The 17,762-nt window shown below is 46.2% G+C and overlaps 1 protein-coding gene across 1 annotated transcript; it reads right to left on the bottom strand.

The window, feature by feature from the left end:
- Positions 1-9,960: 9,960 nt before the first annotated feature.
- LOC144159842 (uncharacterized) lies at positions 9,961-17,251 on the bottom strand. The gene is made up of 4 exons (XM_077691511.1): positions 17,103-17,251; positions 13,713-13,780; positions 10,862-10,948; positions 9,961-10,158 (listed from the first exon to the last, which is right to left on the bottom strand). The coding sequence occupies exons 1-4, from the start codon at positions 17,249-17,251 to the stop codon at positions 10,034-10,036; spliced, it is 429 nt and encodes a 142-aa protein (XP_077547637.1). The 3' UTR covers positions 9,961-10,033.
- Positions 17,252-17,762: the final 511 nt, after the last annotated feature.

Consider the following 17,762-nt stretch of genomic DNA (forward strand, 5'->3'; position numbering starts at 1 on the left):
AGGTCGGGAGCGGAGTCGCTCACGATCTGGCAATGGAACTGCCAAAGCCTCGGAAACAAGGAAACGGAACTACAGCAACACATTCGGAACTCGCCAAGGAAACCAGAGATCATCATGCTGCAAGAAACGATGGTGCAGAACCCGACACTGGCGGGGTACAGAGCCTACGGCGACACGTCTGGTCGGCGTGGGATTTGTACCTTCGTGCGAGAGGGACTGACCGCGATAGAGCAACAACTGAACAACGGAAAGAAGACTAAATATGAACACGTCTGCGTCACGGTCGCACTGGGCAAGAACTGCAGGAAGGGGCTGTACGTGGTGAAAGTCTAGAGCAACCCGAAGACTACGGTCAGAAATTCAAGACTTTGCTGAGGGCAGCGAGTAACCTGGTTAAGAGAACCACACTGGTGGTGGGGGGTGACTTCAATGCACTACACCACTCGTGGGGGTACAACAGAGACACCGCCAAGGGTAAAGACCTGATGTAGAAGTGATGAAACAAGGATAAACCCTGATCACGAACCCAAAGCAACCTACGCGAACGGGCCTCACGTCGATTAAACGGGACACCACGCTGGACCTAACCTTCATCAAGAACGGAGGAGAGGTTACGTGGCGCAACACAGGAGAAGATCTGGGGAGTGAATATTACATGCTAGAGATCGAACTGGCAGGCACAGGCGGATGCAAGATCCAACACAAATGGACTGACTGGGGCGCCTTCCGCAAGCAGAGAAGAGACGACCCGGGAAGGCTCGACATCGACGACATTGAAGCATGGACGACGAAGCTGAAGAAGGAAGTCCAGAAAGCGACCAAGAAGATCGAGACCAGCGACGACATTACATGCGTAGACAGCCGACTGGCGCGCCTCATAGAAGCGAAGAGTTCCATCAAGCAGTGCTGGAAGAAATAACGATGCAACAGGAAGCTACGAAAGAAGGTGGCGGAGCTCAATCGAGCGATTGAAAAACACAGCGCGTTCCTCTGCAGACAGCAGTAGGACGAGGTGTGCAACCGCATCGACGGCAGCCTCAACCAAGGCAAGCCCTGGTCTCTGATCAGACACTTGGTCGACGAGACCAAAACTAAGTCGTTCTAGCAGAACCGCATGGCGCAGGTTATGCGGGAAGCCGAGGAGACCCTTGGCAGAGCAGAGCTCGTCATGAAGCTGAGCGCCAGGTATCTACCACAGACGACGGGCGCACAACACCCAGGACACGTAGGGACCCTCAACGCCAGGCTGGACCGGGACATCTCGACGGCCGAGGTGGCAAAGGCCTTGCGGGAGCTGAACACCAGATCGGCAGCGGGACCATACAGAGTCTCGAACAAGGCTCTGAGAAACCTCAACGACTATTACTGAAGTAAGATGGCAAGTTCGGCTAGTTGGTGCAGATTAAGATTCATGGTGAAAAACAGCGCAAGGAACACAAGGACAGAAGGAACGAGGATAGTGCGTTAGTGTTCCTTCTCTGTCGTTACTTGACAAGGAATTTCAGTTTTTTATCCGCAGCAGATTGTGTAACTTCTTGGATGCTGAATTTTGTCGCGTGCCACAGTGTTTTAAACGATGTTACTCTGTTGTCGCTCGCACGCTTTGTCAGTGTTAACTGTTCACGCGATTGTATGGGTTGTGTATAAATATGTGCTTTCTTTCTAATAAACTTTGAGTTGTGAGTTCAGCGCTGTGCGTCGTCCACTCTTCCTTTTTATCCCTGTGTTCCTTGCGCTCTTTTTCACCATGAATCTTAATCTGCACCAACTAGCCCAACTTGCCATCTTCAGTACATTTCAAGTACATCGTGCTCTTTTCTTTGTTATAACACTTATGATTTGAATAACCCCGCCAAACGTGCTTTATTGATTTACTGTCTGCTAGTGCCGTGGCAGGATTGTTTTGTGGTATGCGCGGAATGCAATTTTGCCCCCCCCCCCAGTCGTCAAGACTTGGTACGGGTTCATGGATCCCACCATCGGACATGCAAGAAAGGTGTGCAAGTTTCAGCGCAACGAGTTGTATGCTCAAGCCCGGTTTTTTCGGGATTGCCTTCGCACCACCTGTGCTACGCTAAGCACGACCAGGCACGACAGGCTCTTCCGGGAGTGGTCGTTCACGGCTGAAAGGTACACAGAGTGGCTCTGGAACAACATTAGGCCGACTCTACCGCTTCAAAAGAAACCCAATCCTCCAGAAGGAAGAGTCATCGTCATCGGGGATGTGAACCTGCCAGAAAACCACCGGGAGACGTTGAAGTTGGGACCCAAGTTCGCCTTCGAGCCCACGTATAGCCTACCAGAGCGTGTAGCAGCCGCTAAGACCATCGCACGACAAGTCAAGGAGGATGAACGCCCAAGGTTCCTGTCCGACTGTGTTGATGTCTACTTTAAAAATCTAGGTACCAGGTTACGTCACAATCCTTCCCGCCTGTTAAGTGATTTTCTGGTTGCCAATGAGCTACATGTTATGTTCGCAGATAAGGAAGGGTGCTTCGTTGTCCTTACTGAATCAGATTACTCAGGTAAAGCGCTGGCTGCTCTGGAAAAAAATTTCAAGAAAGTAGAGGACAAGTCGAGCCAGGTGAAGGAACGTGCAATTGCACTACTAGATGGCTAAAATCTAGAAAAATTAGCGTCGTCTGTGAGGAAGGTAAAAAACCATCTCTTAGAGGTGTTCTTTGCATTCGCAGCCAAAACGCACAAGGTAGAGGTGCCGTTCCGCGCAATAGTATCCGAGAACAAGACTTGGCATTCGCGTATGTCGGCATTTCTACAGAAGCACTTAAATACACTAATCCAGAGAGAACCATTTTGTGCATCAAATTCCCATTCGGTTGTGAGATACCTCGAAGAATGTACCCCTGGTGATTGTGAAGTGTTCAGCGTGGACGTAGAAGATTTGTATTACGCCATTCCGCATGACAAACTTCTAACGTCCGTCAGGGAATGTATTAGTGAAGACAATGAGGAAATGAAGTTCATGAGCAATAGTAGCGTTCCGGTGAGCAGCTTCCTTGAGATTCTTTTGTTTTATCTTAATTTCACCCTTGTTGATTGGCGAAATGGGGTCCACACGCAAAAAAGTGGAATTTGCATAGGTTCAAAGGTGGCCCCAGTACTCAGCAGTATTTTTCTGGCAAAAGTTGATTGAACTCTGGAAAAAAACTTAAGTGGCATGTGCAAAAGAGTGTTTAGGTAAGTTGATGATTTTCTGGTTTTTACGGATCCTTGTCATCTCTTCCGCAGGGTACCTGACGTAATGAAAATCTTTAAGGAGTGCGGCTTAGGCCTGAAATTTACGTTTGAGCTGCCAAAAGAAAAACAAATTCAGTTCTTGGACCTGAAGTTGTGTATTGAAAGCAGGCATGTTTGTTGGGAGTATAGCCCTAGGTCCAGGAAGCCGGTGCTCAATTTCAATTCAGGGCATTCCAAGATTGTTAAGACTGGCATAGCTGTTTCTTCCTTACGGTGGGTTTTCGCCAAATTATGTGTCCATTGGTATGCCAACAGCTTTTCTGAACAAGTAGCCAGGCTGACGTCGGCCGGGTACAGAAGCATGTGATGTGTCTTGCTGTTGACAAAGTAAAAATGTGCGTAAAATCTGGTTCAGTAGCTGGTAGAGATACAGCGTCAAAGAAGAAAAAAGACTTCTCGGTCATGACATATGTGCACGCGTTGTCGCATGGAAAAAAAAAAAACGTGGCAGGCCGGTATGGTGTAAACGTCCTTTTCTCGGCACCCGACAAATTAGGAAAGATATGTAGCGCGGTAGATAGGAGGTAGGCTGGTATAGGAGGTAGGTAGGCACGTGGAAGCTGTGGAGCAAAACATGTGTCAAGTTTTGTGCCTTGTAGTATTGGTGTGGTGTATATTATTCCGTTTATCTGCGGTCATGTTTATATCAGCCAAACGGGCCGATGCCTTAAAATTTGACTAATGGAGGATAGACGTTCTTTGAAGGGCGATGACTATTCCCACGTCGCACAACACTGGAAAAAATGTAAAAAATGTAAAGAATGTTACCCTGTTTTTAGGGAAACAAAAGCATTAGCCAAACATAAAAACCAGCAGGTCCGAGAGATAATAAAGGCCTTCCATATTAGAAGGAAGAGGGGAGTGCGTTAGTGTTCCTTCTCTGTCGTTACTTGGCAAGGAATTTCAGTTTCTTATCCGGTAGCAGATTGTGTAACTTCTTGGATGCTGAATTTTGTCGCGTGCCACAGTGTTTTAAACGATGTTACTCTGTTGTCGCTCACACGCTTTGTCAGTGTTAACTGTTCACGCGATTGTATGGGTTGTGTATAAATATGTGCTTTCTTTCTAATAAACTTTCAGTTGCGAGTTCAGCGCTGTGCGTCGTCCACTCTTCCTTTTTGTTCCTGTGTTCCTTGCGCTGTTTTTCACCATGAATCTTAAAATATTACAACAGATGCTGGTGAAGCGGCTGACTACCGAAACAGTGGAAGACAGCTACAACGGCACTGATTCGAAAACCGGGAAAACCACCGAGCATTGAGAACCTGCGGGCCATCTCGCTAACATCGTGCGTGGTTAAGGTCCTCGACCACGTGCTGGCGAACAGGTGGCAGGACTACCTCGAAGAAGAGGGCCTGTATCCGGACTCCATGATCGGGTTCAGGAGAGGCTTGAGCACCCAAGACGCGATACTTGGTGATACTTGGCCTAGACCTTGGCCTAGACTTGGCCTAGAAGGTGATACTTGGCCTAGACCTGCAGAGCGCCTTCGACCGAGTGAGGCACTCAGCCATCCTGGCGCAAGTGTCAAGGCTCAACATGGGAGAGCGGAGTTACAAATACATCAAGGACTTCCTGTCGGGCCGCAAGATCGAGCTGCACGCGGGAGAGATCGATTTTCCAGAGCGAGACGTAGGCAGCGTGGGAACGCCTTAAGGGTCGGTCATCTCACCGCGGCTCTTTAATATTGTGATGATCCGATTCGCCGAATAGGTGTCGAGCATCGAAGGCGTTCGACACACCATATACGCAGACGAAATCACCCTATGGACGGCTGGCGGCACAGACGCAGGTATCGAGAGAAGGCTGCAGAAGGCGATCTCGGCCATCGAAGACCGGTTGGACGGAACGGGTCTGCAGAGTTCGCCGTCCAAGTCGGAGTTCCTGGTGCACTCGCCTCGCAAGACGGGTCGGCAGCCGCTACCCCCAAGGGAGTGCGATCACCTGGAGCTGATCACAAAGACAGGCCAGCGAATCCCAGAAGTGCCGGAGATCAGGGTGCTGGGAATGCTGATCAACGGCAACGGTAACAAGGAGAACCTGATGAAGAAACTGGCGAGCAAAACGGCAAGCTCCCTGCGGCTACACCAGCGCGTATTGACCAAAAAGGCGGGCATGCGTGAAGAGGGGCTCCCGAGACTGGTGCAGTCTCTCGAGAACAGCCACGTAGTATACATAGGCGTACCACAAGTGGACGCAGACGGACAAGTCCAAGATAAACATTGAGATCCGAAGAATGTATAAACGGGCACTTGGTCTGAACGAATCGACGAACACCGAACGACTGCTGCAACTGGGTGTCCACAACACGGTGCATGAGCTCATCGAGGTCCAGCTAGAAGCACAACGAGAACGACTGGCAGCGACCAAGACGGGTAGAACCATCCTCGATACCCTGGGCTACGGCTACCAGATTACGGGGAGACAACTCCACTACCTAGACGAAAAGGTGCTGGAGAACGCGCGGGTGAGTCCCATTCCGAAGAACATGCACCCAGAACGCAATCAAGAACGAAGACGCGCAAGGGCAACATACATAATCGAGCAGTACAGTAACGACCCGCGAACACGTACGTCGATGCGGTAGACTATGGCCAAGGCAGGTACGCGATGGTAACCATAAATGCAAGAACAGGATCGGTGGCCAAGTAAGCGAGCGCAAAGTGCGAAAACGCCACCGAGGCAGAAGAGATCGCCATACCCCTGGCGATGTCCGAAGCCACTTGCGACACGATCCTGAGCGACCCGCAAGAGGCCGTCCGCAACCTGGCGAATGGCTGAGTGAGCGGCAAGCCCGCCAAGATCATCGCAAAAGCAGGTGTTCAAGAAGAAAGAAGAGTAGAAATCAGATAGATCTCGGCGCACGCGGGCGAATGCTCACCATACACACCGAACCACAACGAGACGGCCCACAGGGAGGCGTGCGCAATAATACACCGCGCCCCCATTGTGGAGAGTCGTCCCGAGTGCGCATGGTGGGTGGAGACTAAAGACAGACCCAGGGGTTACGGCGAACTACTCAAGAACATGCAGCGGATGAGAAGAGCGTATCCGCCGCCCCACCGGGCGCTGGGTCGCGAAGACGCAACTTATCTCAGAAGGCTACAGACGGCGTCGGTCACGTCACCGGCACCGCTACACCACACGTGTCCCAACGAATATCCCACTGCCCAATGCAGCGTGTGTAAGGAAGGGCCGGCCAGCCGGTGGCACGTCATGTGGGATTGTGCCTCCGACCCAGACGGCGCAAGTTTTGAAGAATAGCCGGCGGAACTACAAAGAGCCATCGAGTGAACCAACAAGATGGATCAAGCATGGGCCATCCAGCAGGTCTTCATTGCGCTCGAAAGGCACGGGCTCCGCAAAGGGGCTAGCGCTTAGTAGGGCATCAGAGAAGATGCGACGGTGGGCCACGTCGGGGCGGGGGTCGTGACAGACTCCAGCCCACTGCAGGTTTTATTGAAATAAAGTCATTTCCAGTCCCGTCCAGTCCAGTCCAGTCCTATTACTTAAAGAGTACCTTCGTTTTCAGGAAATCTGGAGTGCATTTGCACTTGGCGCAGTGCTGTTCCAGATTTCCAGAAATAGCCGTCTGCTGACAGAGCGCATGGTGCTCCTTCAGCCTTTCATTGACACATCGTCCTGATTGCCGTATGTATAAGTTTTTGTAAGTGGTACCTTGTATACTATACGAACAAAGCACTTAACAAACTTGGGCTTGTGCGCAACACCAAAACCATTAGCTCTACTAGTGCCGTTTTTCTTGGCGTCCAGCGCTTTATCTACCAGGTTGCACATGCTTCCAAACTTGTCTGGCGCAGAACAAACTTTTTGTACATCATGCTTGCCCCCCATTTCTTTTAACCAATGGGACCAACCATGAATGTAGGGCATCACCCCCAAACATATATCAGGTATTTTACACGTAGATTGTTTTCTATGAACAACAACGGACGTACTCGTTTCTGCAACAGAAACGGGCAAACATACAGGTTAGCCACCTTTTCTGATCATGGCTGTTTGGATATCAAGGCTTTTGCACATGGCATGAAAACACAATTTTTTTTCGCTTGCGTTAGAAAAGATTTGGCTGTGCCTCGCTTAACTAATGTATTATGCGGAGAAATAAAAGAAAGAAGCTGTTTTGCTCCCCTGGTATGGTAACACCAGCAAGTCTGCCCCGGTTCGAACTGATTCCTTAAGTCTAGGTACCTGTTGGCAATTCAATGGTGAAATCAAACCCGTTATGCACTGCTTTAAACATATTCAACACATTCTTGTCAATCCCTTCAGTATCACCTCGAGAAACCACGCACAGGACAAATTGCCCAGAATGTGTTCAAGTGCTACGAGGTGGCAGGGGTGTTTATATGTCTTCTTGTTCATTATACTTTTCACAGTTGCTAGTAGCGCATCTTCCGTTTTGTGTGGCCCTTTTTATGATGTGGTCGTATGTAAAGTTCAGCGCTCTATGTTCCATGAAGTCTAGATAGCAACTACCCCAACACCAAGCTTTATCGAATCCAAAAAATAATGCTCTGTCCCCATGAGATCAATTAGAAGCTTGATTAAAATATTTTTCTCTTCTCGGGGTCTTGGCGGTCTTCTACCATTGAAATGATGTCATTACGGCGTTTTAAGGGCTATCGGCCGGCTTTCGCTAAGTTGCAGCAAAGAACGCATTTGATGACCACTTTAAAAAGAAAGTCACAAAATTGAAGCCGGAACAGAGAGCGTATCCGCAGCGACGAGCAAATCATGCACGGCTGCTCTACGGTATCAATAGCTATAGGTTTCGCAGTGCGTCCAGATGCGAAGAAAATAGTGAAAGCGCTTATCGAAAGTGTTTAAGAGTTCCTTTAACTCTACAATCTACTGCAAAATGTTTGCTATGGTAGCTAATGAAGCGAAATAAAATTTCGCTAGTACGCTTACGGGCGCGTATTTGTATAATTGGGAAAACATTAATCTTCATGGTCGGCAGTTTATTTTTATTAATATAGTTTCTTCATTTTATAATTTAGTTTGATTTTATACTGTCTTTATAAAACTGCAGCATTATACCCCGCAGTTTTCTTGAGGAAACCAAAATGGCGAACGATTACGGTACTCGCTAATGGGAAATTTGACTGCAGCGCGAACTGTATGTAGTCTTATAAGCGACGTCGCATAGCTGCTGTGTCAGAAAGTGATCGCGTCATCAGCAAATGCACGATGGAACGCGGTATACACTGTCGTTATCTCGTAAGGGGTCGCCGCCTGGGAGCACGTCGCACTCTGTCTCGTAATTCCTCCCACCCCCTCGCACTTACGCCATACTTTCATCCTCCCCTTTCCTGCTCGCTCTATCTTCGGTGGCATCGTCGTTCCTCGGTTAAAGCGAGGTCGACGTTGAGGGAATCACGCGCACCCATCCCTCAAGAAGCGGAATTTCGTGGTCTGGTGACTCCTACAGACCCACTCGTATACAAACCCACTTGTGTATAGCTATTGCTACCCAGGGCACTACTCCCCTGATTGTCATAGATGTCAGGAACCAGTTTACCTGACGCACATGTTATGGCAATGTGCGTAGGCGATCACAAATGGCCGCACCCGCCGCGGTGGCTCAGTGGCTAAGGCGTTGGACTGCTGAGCACGAGGTCGCGGGTTCGATTCCCGGCCGCGGTGGCCGCTTTTCTGATGGAGACGAAAAGCAAAAACGCCCGTGTGTACGAGATTTCGGCGCACGTTAAAGATCCCCAGGTGGTCAAAATTAATCCGGAGCCCTCCACTACGGCGCGCCTCATCGCCTGCGTTGCGTCGGCGCGTTAAAGCCTACAATCAATCAATCAATCATCAATCAATCAATCAATCAATCAATCAATCACAAATGGCCGCACAATCACTAATAGTGAGCAGTGGGAGACCGTGCTGCTAAGCTCCAGCCCGGAAGATCAAGTCTAGGCCGTCGAGGTGGCTGAGGACGCTGCCAGAGCCCAAGGTTTCACGGCCTATGACTAAGCAACACAGCTGGCAAACTGAATAAAGTTTACTCTCTCTCTCTCTCTCTCTCTCTCTCTCTGTCCCATGGAAAATTTGTTTCCCTATATTTGGACCTTTGAGGATAACAAATGAAAAAATCATCCTGTCGTACAAGTAATTAGCGACTTAGAAGTATTACATTTAACTAGGTCGTCAGTCAAATACACTATATATTTACACAGAAAGCATTTTCCTTGTTTTTCTTCAATTTGGAAAGCAGTGAGCCCACACGAAGAAAATATTTCTCGGTGTGCAAGTATTTTTAGATTTACAGCCATGTCATCAAGCTACAACTTTGCCCTTAAGGGCAATTTGACATCACTTGGGTCTTAACTTCAATTCTTTCTTTTTTCTTGCGTTTAGTTATAGCAAAACAAAGGATGGTCATACCTATGCATAGAGGCGTACTTAAAAAACTGCTTTCCAGAAAACCAGTTATTATTTTTCTGTTGTTGTCAAATTCGTAGAAGTCTTTTGGTTCATGTTCGAAATACAAGACGCCCGGGCCGAAGGCCTTAAGAACGGACTGGCCTCGATCCTGTTCGTTTTGTACTGCTGAGTAGGTTTGTTTTGTGGTATGTATTTTATTGGTTATGACATGATAAAAAACAAGTCATCAGTTTTTGCGTCTTTGGGTTGATGACTCAACAGAGACACATGCAAAGTATGGAAGCAAAATACAAGAGGTCCCAGCACCACATCCTACGGAAGGTTCGTTTGTACCACCTTCACGCATTTTATGTCGAGTTCCTCAACTTCCAGAGCAGAGTTTGTTGCCCGAAACAGGATGTCCTTGACCGCATTTATCCCGAAAGGCGTCCATGCAGTTCTTAGAAATGGTTGTGGTCAACGAGGGCTTCGTCCACAAGAGGCACACTGTAGGGGCGAAAAAGAAATGACAAGAATTTCAAAAACCAATAATCTATCTTAAGCTACTTGAAACCGAGCAGTTTTGTCGGACTGCCAGTTTCTCTCTCGATTTATCTAGCCTCCGAAAAGCCGTATGTTCCCAAAAGCGAAGTGTATATGGGCAAAACGTTTTGAAACCACAAAATCTGGCACCAGACTTCGTACATATCGACATCGTTAATCAAAAAGAAGAGATTAGGCATATTTGTTGCAAACATAAATTTGTAACTGGTACTGGCAGGCAGCAACACGAAATTAGATAGGCCCTATAGGCCCTTGATTTTTGCAATAGCACATAGGAAACAGGCGTTCAATAAATGTGCGCAAAAATATTAACAGAGCTCGCATTCCATGGAATAATGCCTTCGATAAAAAGCCAGATAGTCAATACCGCCTCGAAAAAAAGTGAGTTTGTTTTCTCGGCGAATATTCGTATGAATTCTTGCTCTCTTTTGGGAGCGTAAGATGAGATACCAGCAAATACTCTGCTATTCTGACACCTTCAAATTTTACAAAGCCCGCTGGTTCTTTCTAGAATCTCAGTGATTGAGCAGGATACTTTGCAGTGAATCAATTTGTATTTTATTGCGCGCTTTTAAATGTTTTTGAAAAAACTGGAAACTTCGCAGTATTTGCTCGTGTGTAATAACAGTGTGGAGGTCTTCCTTACGGGTGTCGGGAGGAACGGGGACAACAGTGACCATGCACGTGCTGTAGTCGGTGTAGGCAACCTGCCCGGTATAGTTATGGCAACTGTCTGAAAAGATAATGAGCATAAATTATCCTTAACATTTTCTCACCTTACAAAGTAGTCAGCAGGCATAGCGGAGTTTCTGCCCAAAAGAATACATGGGTCCATGTGTCCTTTACACCAAAGGAAGTACTTAAATCATAATGTGCGGATATAATCACGCACTTGTTGTTTATCTAGATACTATGAAGGTTTACACCTCCACCTTCAAATGTGGAATTGTTAGTCGCAAGAACTTTATTACAAACGTCAATATCAGAGCAATCTCAAAAAATGCATCCTAAATTACGACATCGGCCACAATACCCACGCACGCCAGCTCTCTGAAAAAAGGGCCCTTCCGTTTCCCATCTTTATTTTTGGGTTTAAGGCGGAGGTAAACGTAACTCATTTTTTCCCATCCCAGTGTACGTTCAGGCACAGCCTTTAAAACGTATAGCGGTTGCGTGGAGGAGCGCCTTGCATCTTTTTGCATTCGCGAGGTACCCAACTTGCAAACCGGAAAATTGCCAGCTCAATTTAACCCACCCGTACCATCGGCAGAGCGCCCAGCTGTCGAAGCATTTGAGGGCTGCTGAAAGTGCGGATTCGTGAAAACAAATCCCCAAAAGGAAATGTTTGCCAAACTAACTGTGTTGCCAGCAGTACAGGCAGTCTCACAGAAGGCTGACAACGCTAACAGCAGTGCAAGAAGCGACCCATTCTCTTTAAAGAACCTATAAGTTCCGCAATACATGTTTCTTTTTCCCTAGTCGCAGAATGCGGATTTACGTTGGTAAATGACGGTATCTCCTTTAACAATTAGTATTTCTCCGCTGCAATGATTTGGTATGAATAGTGAGCCATAAAGTAAACCACGCACGTCGATTGTTTCTTGAAAAAATCGCGCTACCATTTTTTTGATACATAAATAGCTACGGTAAATACATACGTTACATATAAAGATACACATCAGGAGCAAAAAGATCAAGTGTGCGGCAAAGCTTTCCTGCCAGTGAACTTGGGCAGCATTTAGCCTTTAAGGGGGTAGTGAATTGCAGCTGAGGTTAAACGTCGCGCATAAAACAACCACAGAAAGAAAAATTACTGATGGCCATATGCTTTCGTTCTGCATCTATTTCTCTGGTCAGTGTTGCCGGACAGTTTTCCCCCTATACCCTAAAGACAAGCACTCAGCTTTCAATTCAATAGAAACTTGGAGCAAAATTGTTAACACAAAACAGTAGCAAGGCATGTCATCTGGCAAAAAGATAATGCCTTTAAGTTACTCCGGAAACATAAAGATTTGCTCGTACACTTTTACCAAAGATCTGGGCTTGCACGAAGGGGAAACGTGATAAAAGGGTAACGTTCTCATGTTATAACTTGTTTGGCCGGAAAAGAAGGATCAACAGCTTTCCCGAAAAAAAAACTAAATAGCACAAGGAATTGAGATATGTCTTGGAGATGGCAACCATAAAATATCTTTAGAAAGCAGCCTACGTTATTTTTGAAAAGGGTTGTACAATATCCAACTTGGGATAGTCGCCCACTCTCTGATGTAAAGCTATAAAAAGCTCATATGCACAATATTCGGAGTACTAGCAAAGCTTCCTTATAAAGCGTGTTCCAACTCGCGATCGCAGGTGAGCGCTATTTACTAGGTCGCCACTTATGCTCCACTACGATGTGCGTCTGGTATGCGTCAGATCTTAGAACCTTAGGCGCAGGCCAGATACCACGGCTAGAGTCTTACGACATCGACTTTCACCCGCTGCTTGAAAGAAAATCATTACATTGAGTGTTTTGTTCAAACAGTACGAGCTGACAACGTTACGTCTCAAAGCCAAGCGTTAGGTTCAACAACCAATATATCGCTGTTAGCTAACCCTGACGCTCAGCCTAACAATCACCGAAGCCACGTCACACTCATTGTACGTAAAGCAGAGGGTAGTGGTGGTAGACGTTAAACCTAAAAACGTAATGTTAAGCCTATCTCCGTGCTGCATACTCCCCGTGCAGCTCGTACATCTTGCCGCACGTCAACACCACCACTTCAACAACGCCACCTGGTATTGGTACATTTTGGATTAATGCCGGGTAATGATGTTACACCTACAAAAATACCCTAAACCTAACGTCCTGTGCGTACTTTTATGATGAAAATCCTTAAGGTTGAGTCTTAGCAAGTGCCAAGCAGTGTCATAATCATGAAGGGTCAGGATGGGAGTATGGTCGAATACGTCGGACGACGAAGCCTGATGTTTGCTATGACGTCAGGCCGTTAAATGTGACCGTCGCCTACTCAATTTACCCGGGATCAAATTTCCCCAAATAACTTTTAAATTATAAAAAAGGCACTCCAGCGTTCAACAGTAACAGGCATAAAAAGCAGGTTTCTCAAACATTTCTTAACACCATCATACGATGGCTGAGTGGACTCACCCTAAACTACAAAAGACAGCACTGCTATCATGAGTGCTTTCACATTCAAAAGAAGAAATCAAAGAATGTGAAGCAAGCCTGTCTACATGGAAATTCTTTACATTTATGTTATAGTTTATTTTGACTGGTAAAGCAGCCTATGATTTATTCCGTGGAGCATATTGCGTGCAGGTCATAATTTTGAATACTTTAGGCGTGAAGCAACCAGTGTTCCCGCCTAGCAGTGCCTGGGTGACGTAACTGTTTTGAATGCTAGACGATAATTGTTCATGCCTCACTGCTACAAGCACCAATATCGCTTAACGATTACGCCGTGCGGGCCTTCAGTTTAGGAACTTTCTCTTACCACCATCGATGTAGTACCATGGCTTGTCCGCAGAATCTCCGTAATGCAGGTCAAACCGCGTTGATTTCCTGCAATAAATATTATAGATGACGCACCCTTGTTTTCTAACGTTTTTTAATCACAGTCGCAATATACATGTTAAGATGGAAGCTAATCCAGCCCATTGTGTTGAAGATAATATTGTTTTTGCAAACATGCGACTCTACTAGCCCCTGCAGACGACACAGAGATACTGTCAGATGATGCAGTACCGGTTAGAAATGAGACATTAAATAAATTTGTTTAATGTAAGGACAAATAAACATGAAATTGAAGGTTAACGTTGAAATTAAGGTGAAATTTGCAAACATAATCTTCCGTGACGCCTGGCTGAACGTTCGTTCAGAACAACGAAAGCTGTGCGAAGATGATGACCTTCCACTAACATTCCTTTGCGATAATTTGACCAAGCAAAAGAGGGACCTGTTGTGGCTAGCGAAGGAAAGTGCGAAAGAGAAGGGCTTTAAGCTCGTCTGGGTAAAGTGTGGATAGATGTAAAAACGGAAGAGGCAAGAGGACCCGGCTGCGCGTGTTATGCCCTATTCTAACTTGGCACAGGCGACATAAAGAAGTGGTAATAATTACGTTTTTTACCTTCTGGCTTTTCTTTTCTCTTATATGAATTCATTCCTTGAATCGAAAAAATTAAATAACTATCTGATTACTTCTTTGTTGGTTGTCGTTTTTTATCGCCACTCACTAAACGGAGAAAACAAACGGGGCCCAAATTACCTGTCAGAGTAAAACTGAGTGTTGTTTTTAGACAATGTGAAAAGAGGAGCGTCATCGATGAAATAGCAAGCCTGGAGCCAAGCGCGCGCAAAGCGCAGGGATTCATAACAATGAATAAAAATTAAATCCTGTATTTTCGCAGGGATTTATCACAACAAATAAAAATAAATCTTGTATTGGAGGAAGATAATTCTTTGTAGATTCATTGCGCGCGACGGTGAATTCACAGTGGGTTGGTTCCTCGTTTGCCTAATGCAACACAACAATGACTGACGGCATCTAGTATCTAGTCTTTTCTACTAGGATTCACAAGTACGCGCGTGCCATAAAATACTCGACGATTTTCATCTCTTCAAACTGCCGCCGTATGAAGTCAACTCGGTCTATTCGAGTGTGTCGGAATGCCCATCGAATGTCTTGCTGCTAGTACGAAGTGTGCAGTCTTTCTAGAGAAGATTTTGCAGCTCATTGCTCTTTGGTTGATATACAGTTACGGTATCCCCGTTATAAGCGGCTCCACAATGTACCGCGGACACTACCTAAAATAATCATCAACGGGCTAGATACGTACGGGCTTCAAATTACTATGACCAAGGACATGTGAGTACCTTTGTTGGCATTATAATCCGCAATGCCTGCGATATAAGTAAAACTCTTAGTATCAAAAAGCAATTTATTTCAAATGACGACAATCATTACCTTCTTGTTAGCAGCCTTAATGTTTTCCCAATTTCCGCCCTTCCACCGGTGCTAATCACTCACTCTGCTCCATCTTACACTCCCTCGATGACCATCCACCCAGTTCAGCTAATGACATTAACAGAGACTTGCCGCTGCTGCGTTTATTCCAAGACCTTAAGAAGAAGCTCATTGACCCTACGGGGGGGGGGGGGGGGGGGCTATCGATCTTCTAACTCTTTTCACACCTGTGTCAGGCCTAAGTTTCGTATCCTGACTGCAGGAACCCTGCACATTGTCTAAGTGGCGTACCAGCACCATTATCCCCAGAAAAGGTAATATTCTTAGGCACGCGTTAAAGAATGTCTGTTGAGTAAGTTTTGGCTTCGGTCTTTTTTGCTAAAAATATGCACCCTTCCTTAAAATCAGTGAAATGCTGGAATAAGGCACCGAACATTTTTACAGTTTTAAGCAGCAGCAGTTAGCCCACGAATGTAGAAGGCAAATGCAAATGTCGTACCATACCTAAAGTACTCCACTCGTGGACCCAACATTGAAGCCTACCATGTTATGGCAATGCGGTAAGCCGCTGGTAAATCAAGGCTTTTCGAGGCACTAGTGCTTCCGCAGTTGTTGATTCGGAACTCAATTAGATCCGGACAAACTAAGACGAATGCTTTTATTGTCCGATATGCGGGATTAAAAAAACAAACACCCTTGTGGGAGGCTTGTCAACTGGATTTCGGGGATTTCAATTTTAATATTTCATCGAGCATTTTTTTTAAACTCTGTGCTGGGCTGCTATCTTTTTATTGTGTCTGCGGCAGCCATGGTGTACCCCTTTCTTGTTTTAGGGAAGAAGCACCTTAGAACCTCGCTCTGTCCAGGGCTTGGTGTCCGTGTATGCAGTGCTGCACGTGCGCGACGAGCATTGTATTAGATTTGATTGGATTGAAATGGATTTGATTGGATTGGACTGCAATAGATTGGATTGGATTGAATTTGATTGGATTAAAATTGATTGAATAAGCCTGAAATGCATTGTATTAATTTGGATTTGATTGGATTCAAATGAATTGGATCAGATTGGATTAAATTAAATTGCATTGGATTTGATTGCATTGAAATTGTATGTACTATACGCACGCGTTGTCACTTTTTTGCATGCGTGATTGGGTAATGCAATGGGTGATTTACGGTGAGAACGATCCCCAGTGCTTCACCCACTCGTCGTGATTGGCTTCGTGGAGATGCATGAATTTTTTCTACGTGTCTCTGCTCTTGTACTGCCGCTGTTTTCCAGCCAAGTTTACAGGCACACAGTGCAGGAAAACTATCCTTTTTCAGCATTAACCTGTTACCTACTCCCTGTTTAATGAAGCCGGCTTGGCATTCCACGCAAAGCCTCAAAGATAAAACGCTCGCCATGCACTCTCATAGTCCTCTCGCGTCGCAGAAAGTGCGCTTTGGAGTAATACATGAAAGACGTGACGGCACGCCTAGGCTATCGATGGCGGCCCACTTTCATCCGCCCATGCCACCCTCCCGTGAATCTTTAGCAATCTAGATATTCACGTAAAGCTCTAACTGTTGCGAAGCTGTAACTAAAGCAGCGCCTGTGAAGCCGCAGCCGTAGGAACGGCATCCAATCACTACGTTATGGCCGAAAAGGACCACCTGGATTGGCGCACATTCCTCTGTTGGTACATACCACCCGAGGCATTATGAATTCGTTTTCACACACGCTACTCTATTCCTGCCGTCGGTGGCACCTCTCACCACAGCCTCTGACCACGCCCGTTCATTTCAACAAAGCCATTTGAAACCATTGAAAACGGTAATACATATCTAAATATTCTCTTGTACACATACCCGGGCACTTTATAAAGTCCTAAATGCACCAGCTAATATTATCAAAGCTGAAACAAATCAAATACTCACTTCTGTGTGCCATTCAGGCCCGCAAAGTACCAAATGTACCTCACTTGCTTTGTGTTCACATCGTATAGCGTGCGATTAGTGTCAAGGCATTGGTAAGTCGGGCAGTCGGTAGATGCATAGACCGCCGCAAGTTCGGGAAGTTTCCCCATTGCCTGCATAGAAATAAGCGCCATATATGTGCAGGGTGGCGGTAACACAAAGCCGAACACATTACCGACGAAAGCGAAAGCTCTCAGGGAAGACCGCCTCCTGGCATTCGCTTTTGGGATTGTATGAAATTACTACTTAGTCTGATTTTTCCATATTCAAAAAGCTCTTTCACCAGAAGTGACGTCACAAACTACTGAATCAGCTCACCACACTTGGGCTATCTTATTCAAGATTTTATTCATTATATGGTTAAAGTGCGTATATTATGAGATCACGTCGTTCCGACGATTCAGCGGAGAATTTTCTGGGTAGAAACAGGTGTCTTGCTTTCAATGTTGTCAGCTGTGAATCTGAAAATGAGGACTTTGCTGACAGCGGGCCGTGTTTGAGTACATAGTCCTGACGTGTCCAAGAATTCTAATATTTGGAACTGCTCTTGCGGCATGGACTAAAGGTAGAGGTGGTAAAATATATTGATGGTTGTTAGGAATTTCATAGACTTCAACGCAA

Source organism: Haemaphysalis longicornis, unplaced genomic scaffold, assembly GCF_048455015.1.
Source record: "Haemaphysalis longicornis isolate Haplotype H1 unplaced genomic scaffold, Haemaphysalis longicornis Haplotype H1 scaffold_10, whole genome shotgun sequence".
Lineage (NCBI taxonomy): Eukaryota > Metazoa > Arthropoda > Arachnida > Ixodida > Ixodidae > Haemaphysalis > Haemaphysalis longicornis.

Bases quoted from the DNA above. Each gene is read 5' to 3' on its own strand.
- LOC144159842 (XM_077691511.1), bottom strand. From the start codon at position 17,251: ATGGGGAAACTTCCCGAACTTGCGGCGGTCTATGCATCTACCGACTGC. The intron at 13,781-17,102 runs GTGAGTATTTGA...TATTTATTGCAG, and splicing joins GGCCTGAATGGCACACAGAA to GAAATCAACGCGGTTTGACC. The intron at 10,159-10,861 runs GTAAGGAAGACC...TCGCCCCTACAG, and splicing joins CCCCGTTCCTCCCGACACCC to TGTGCCTCTTGTGGACGAAG.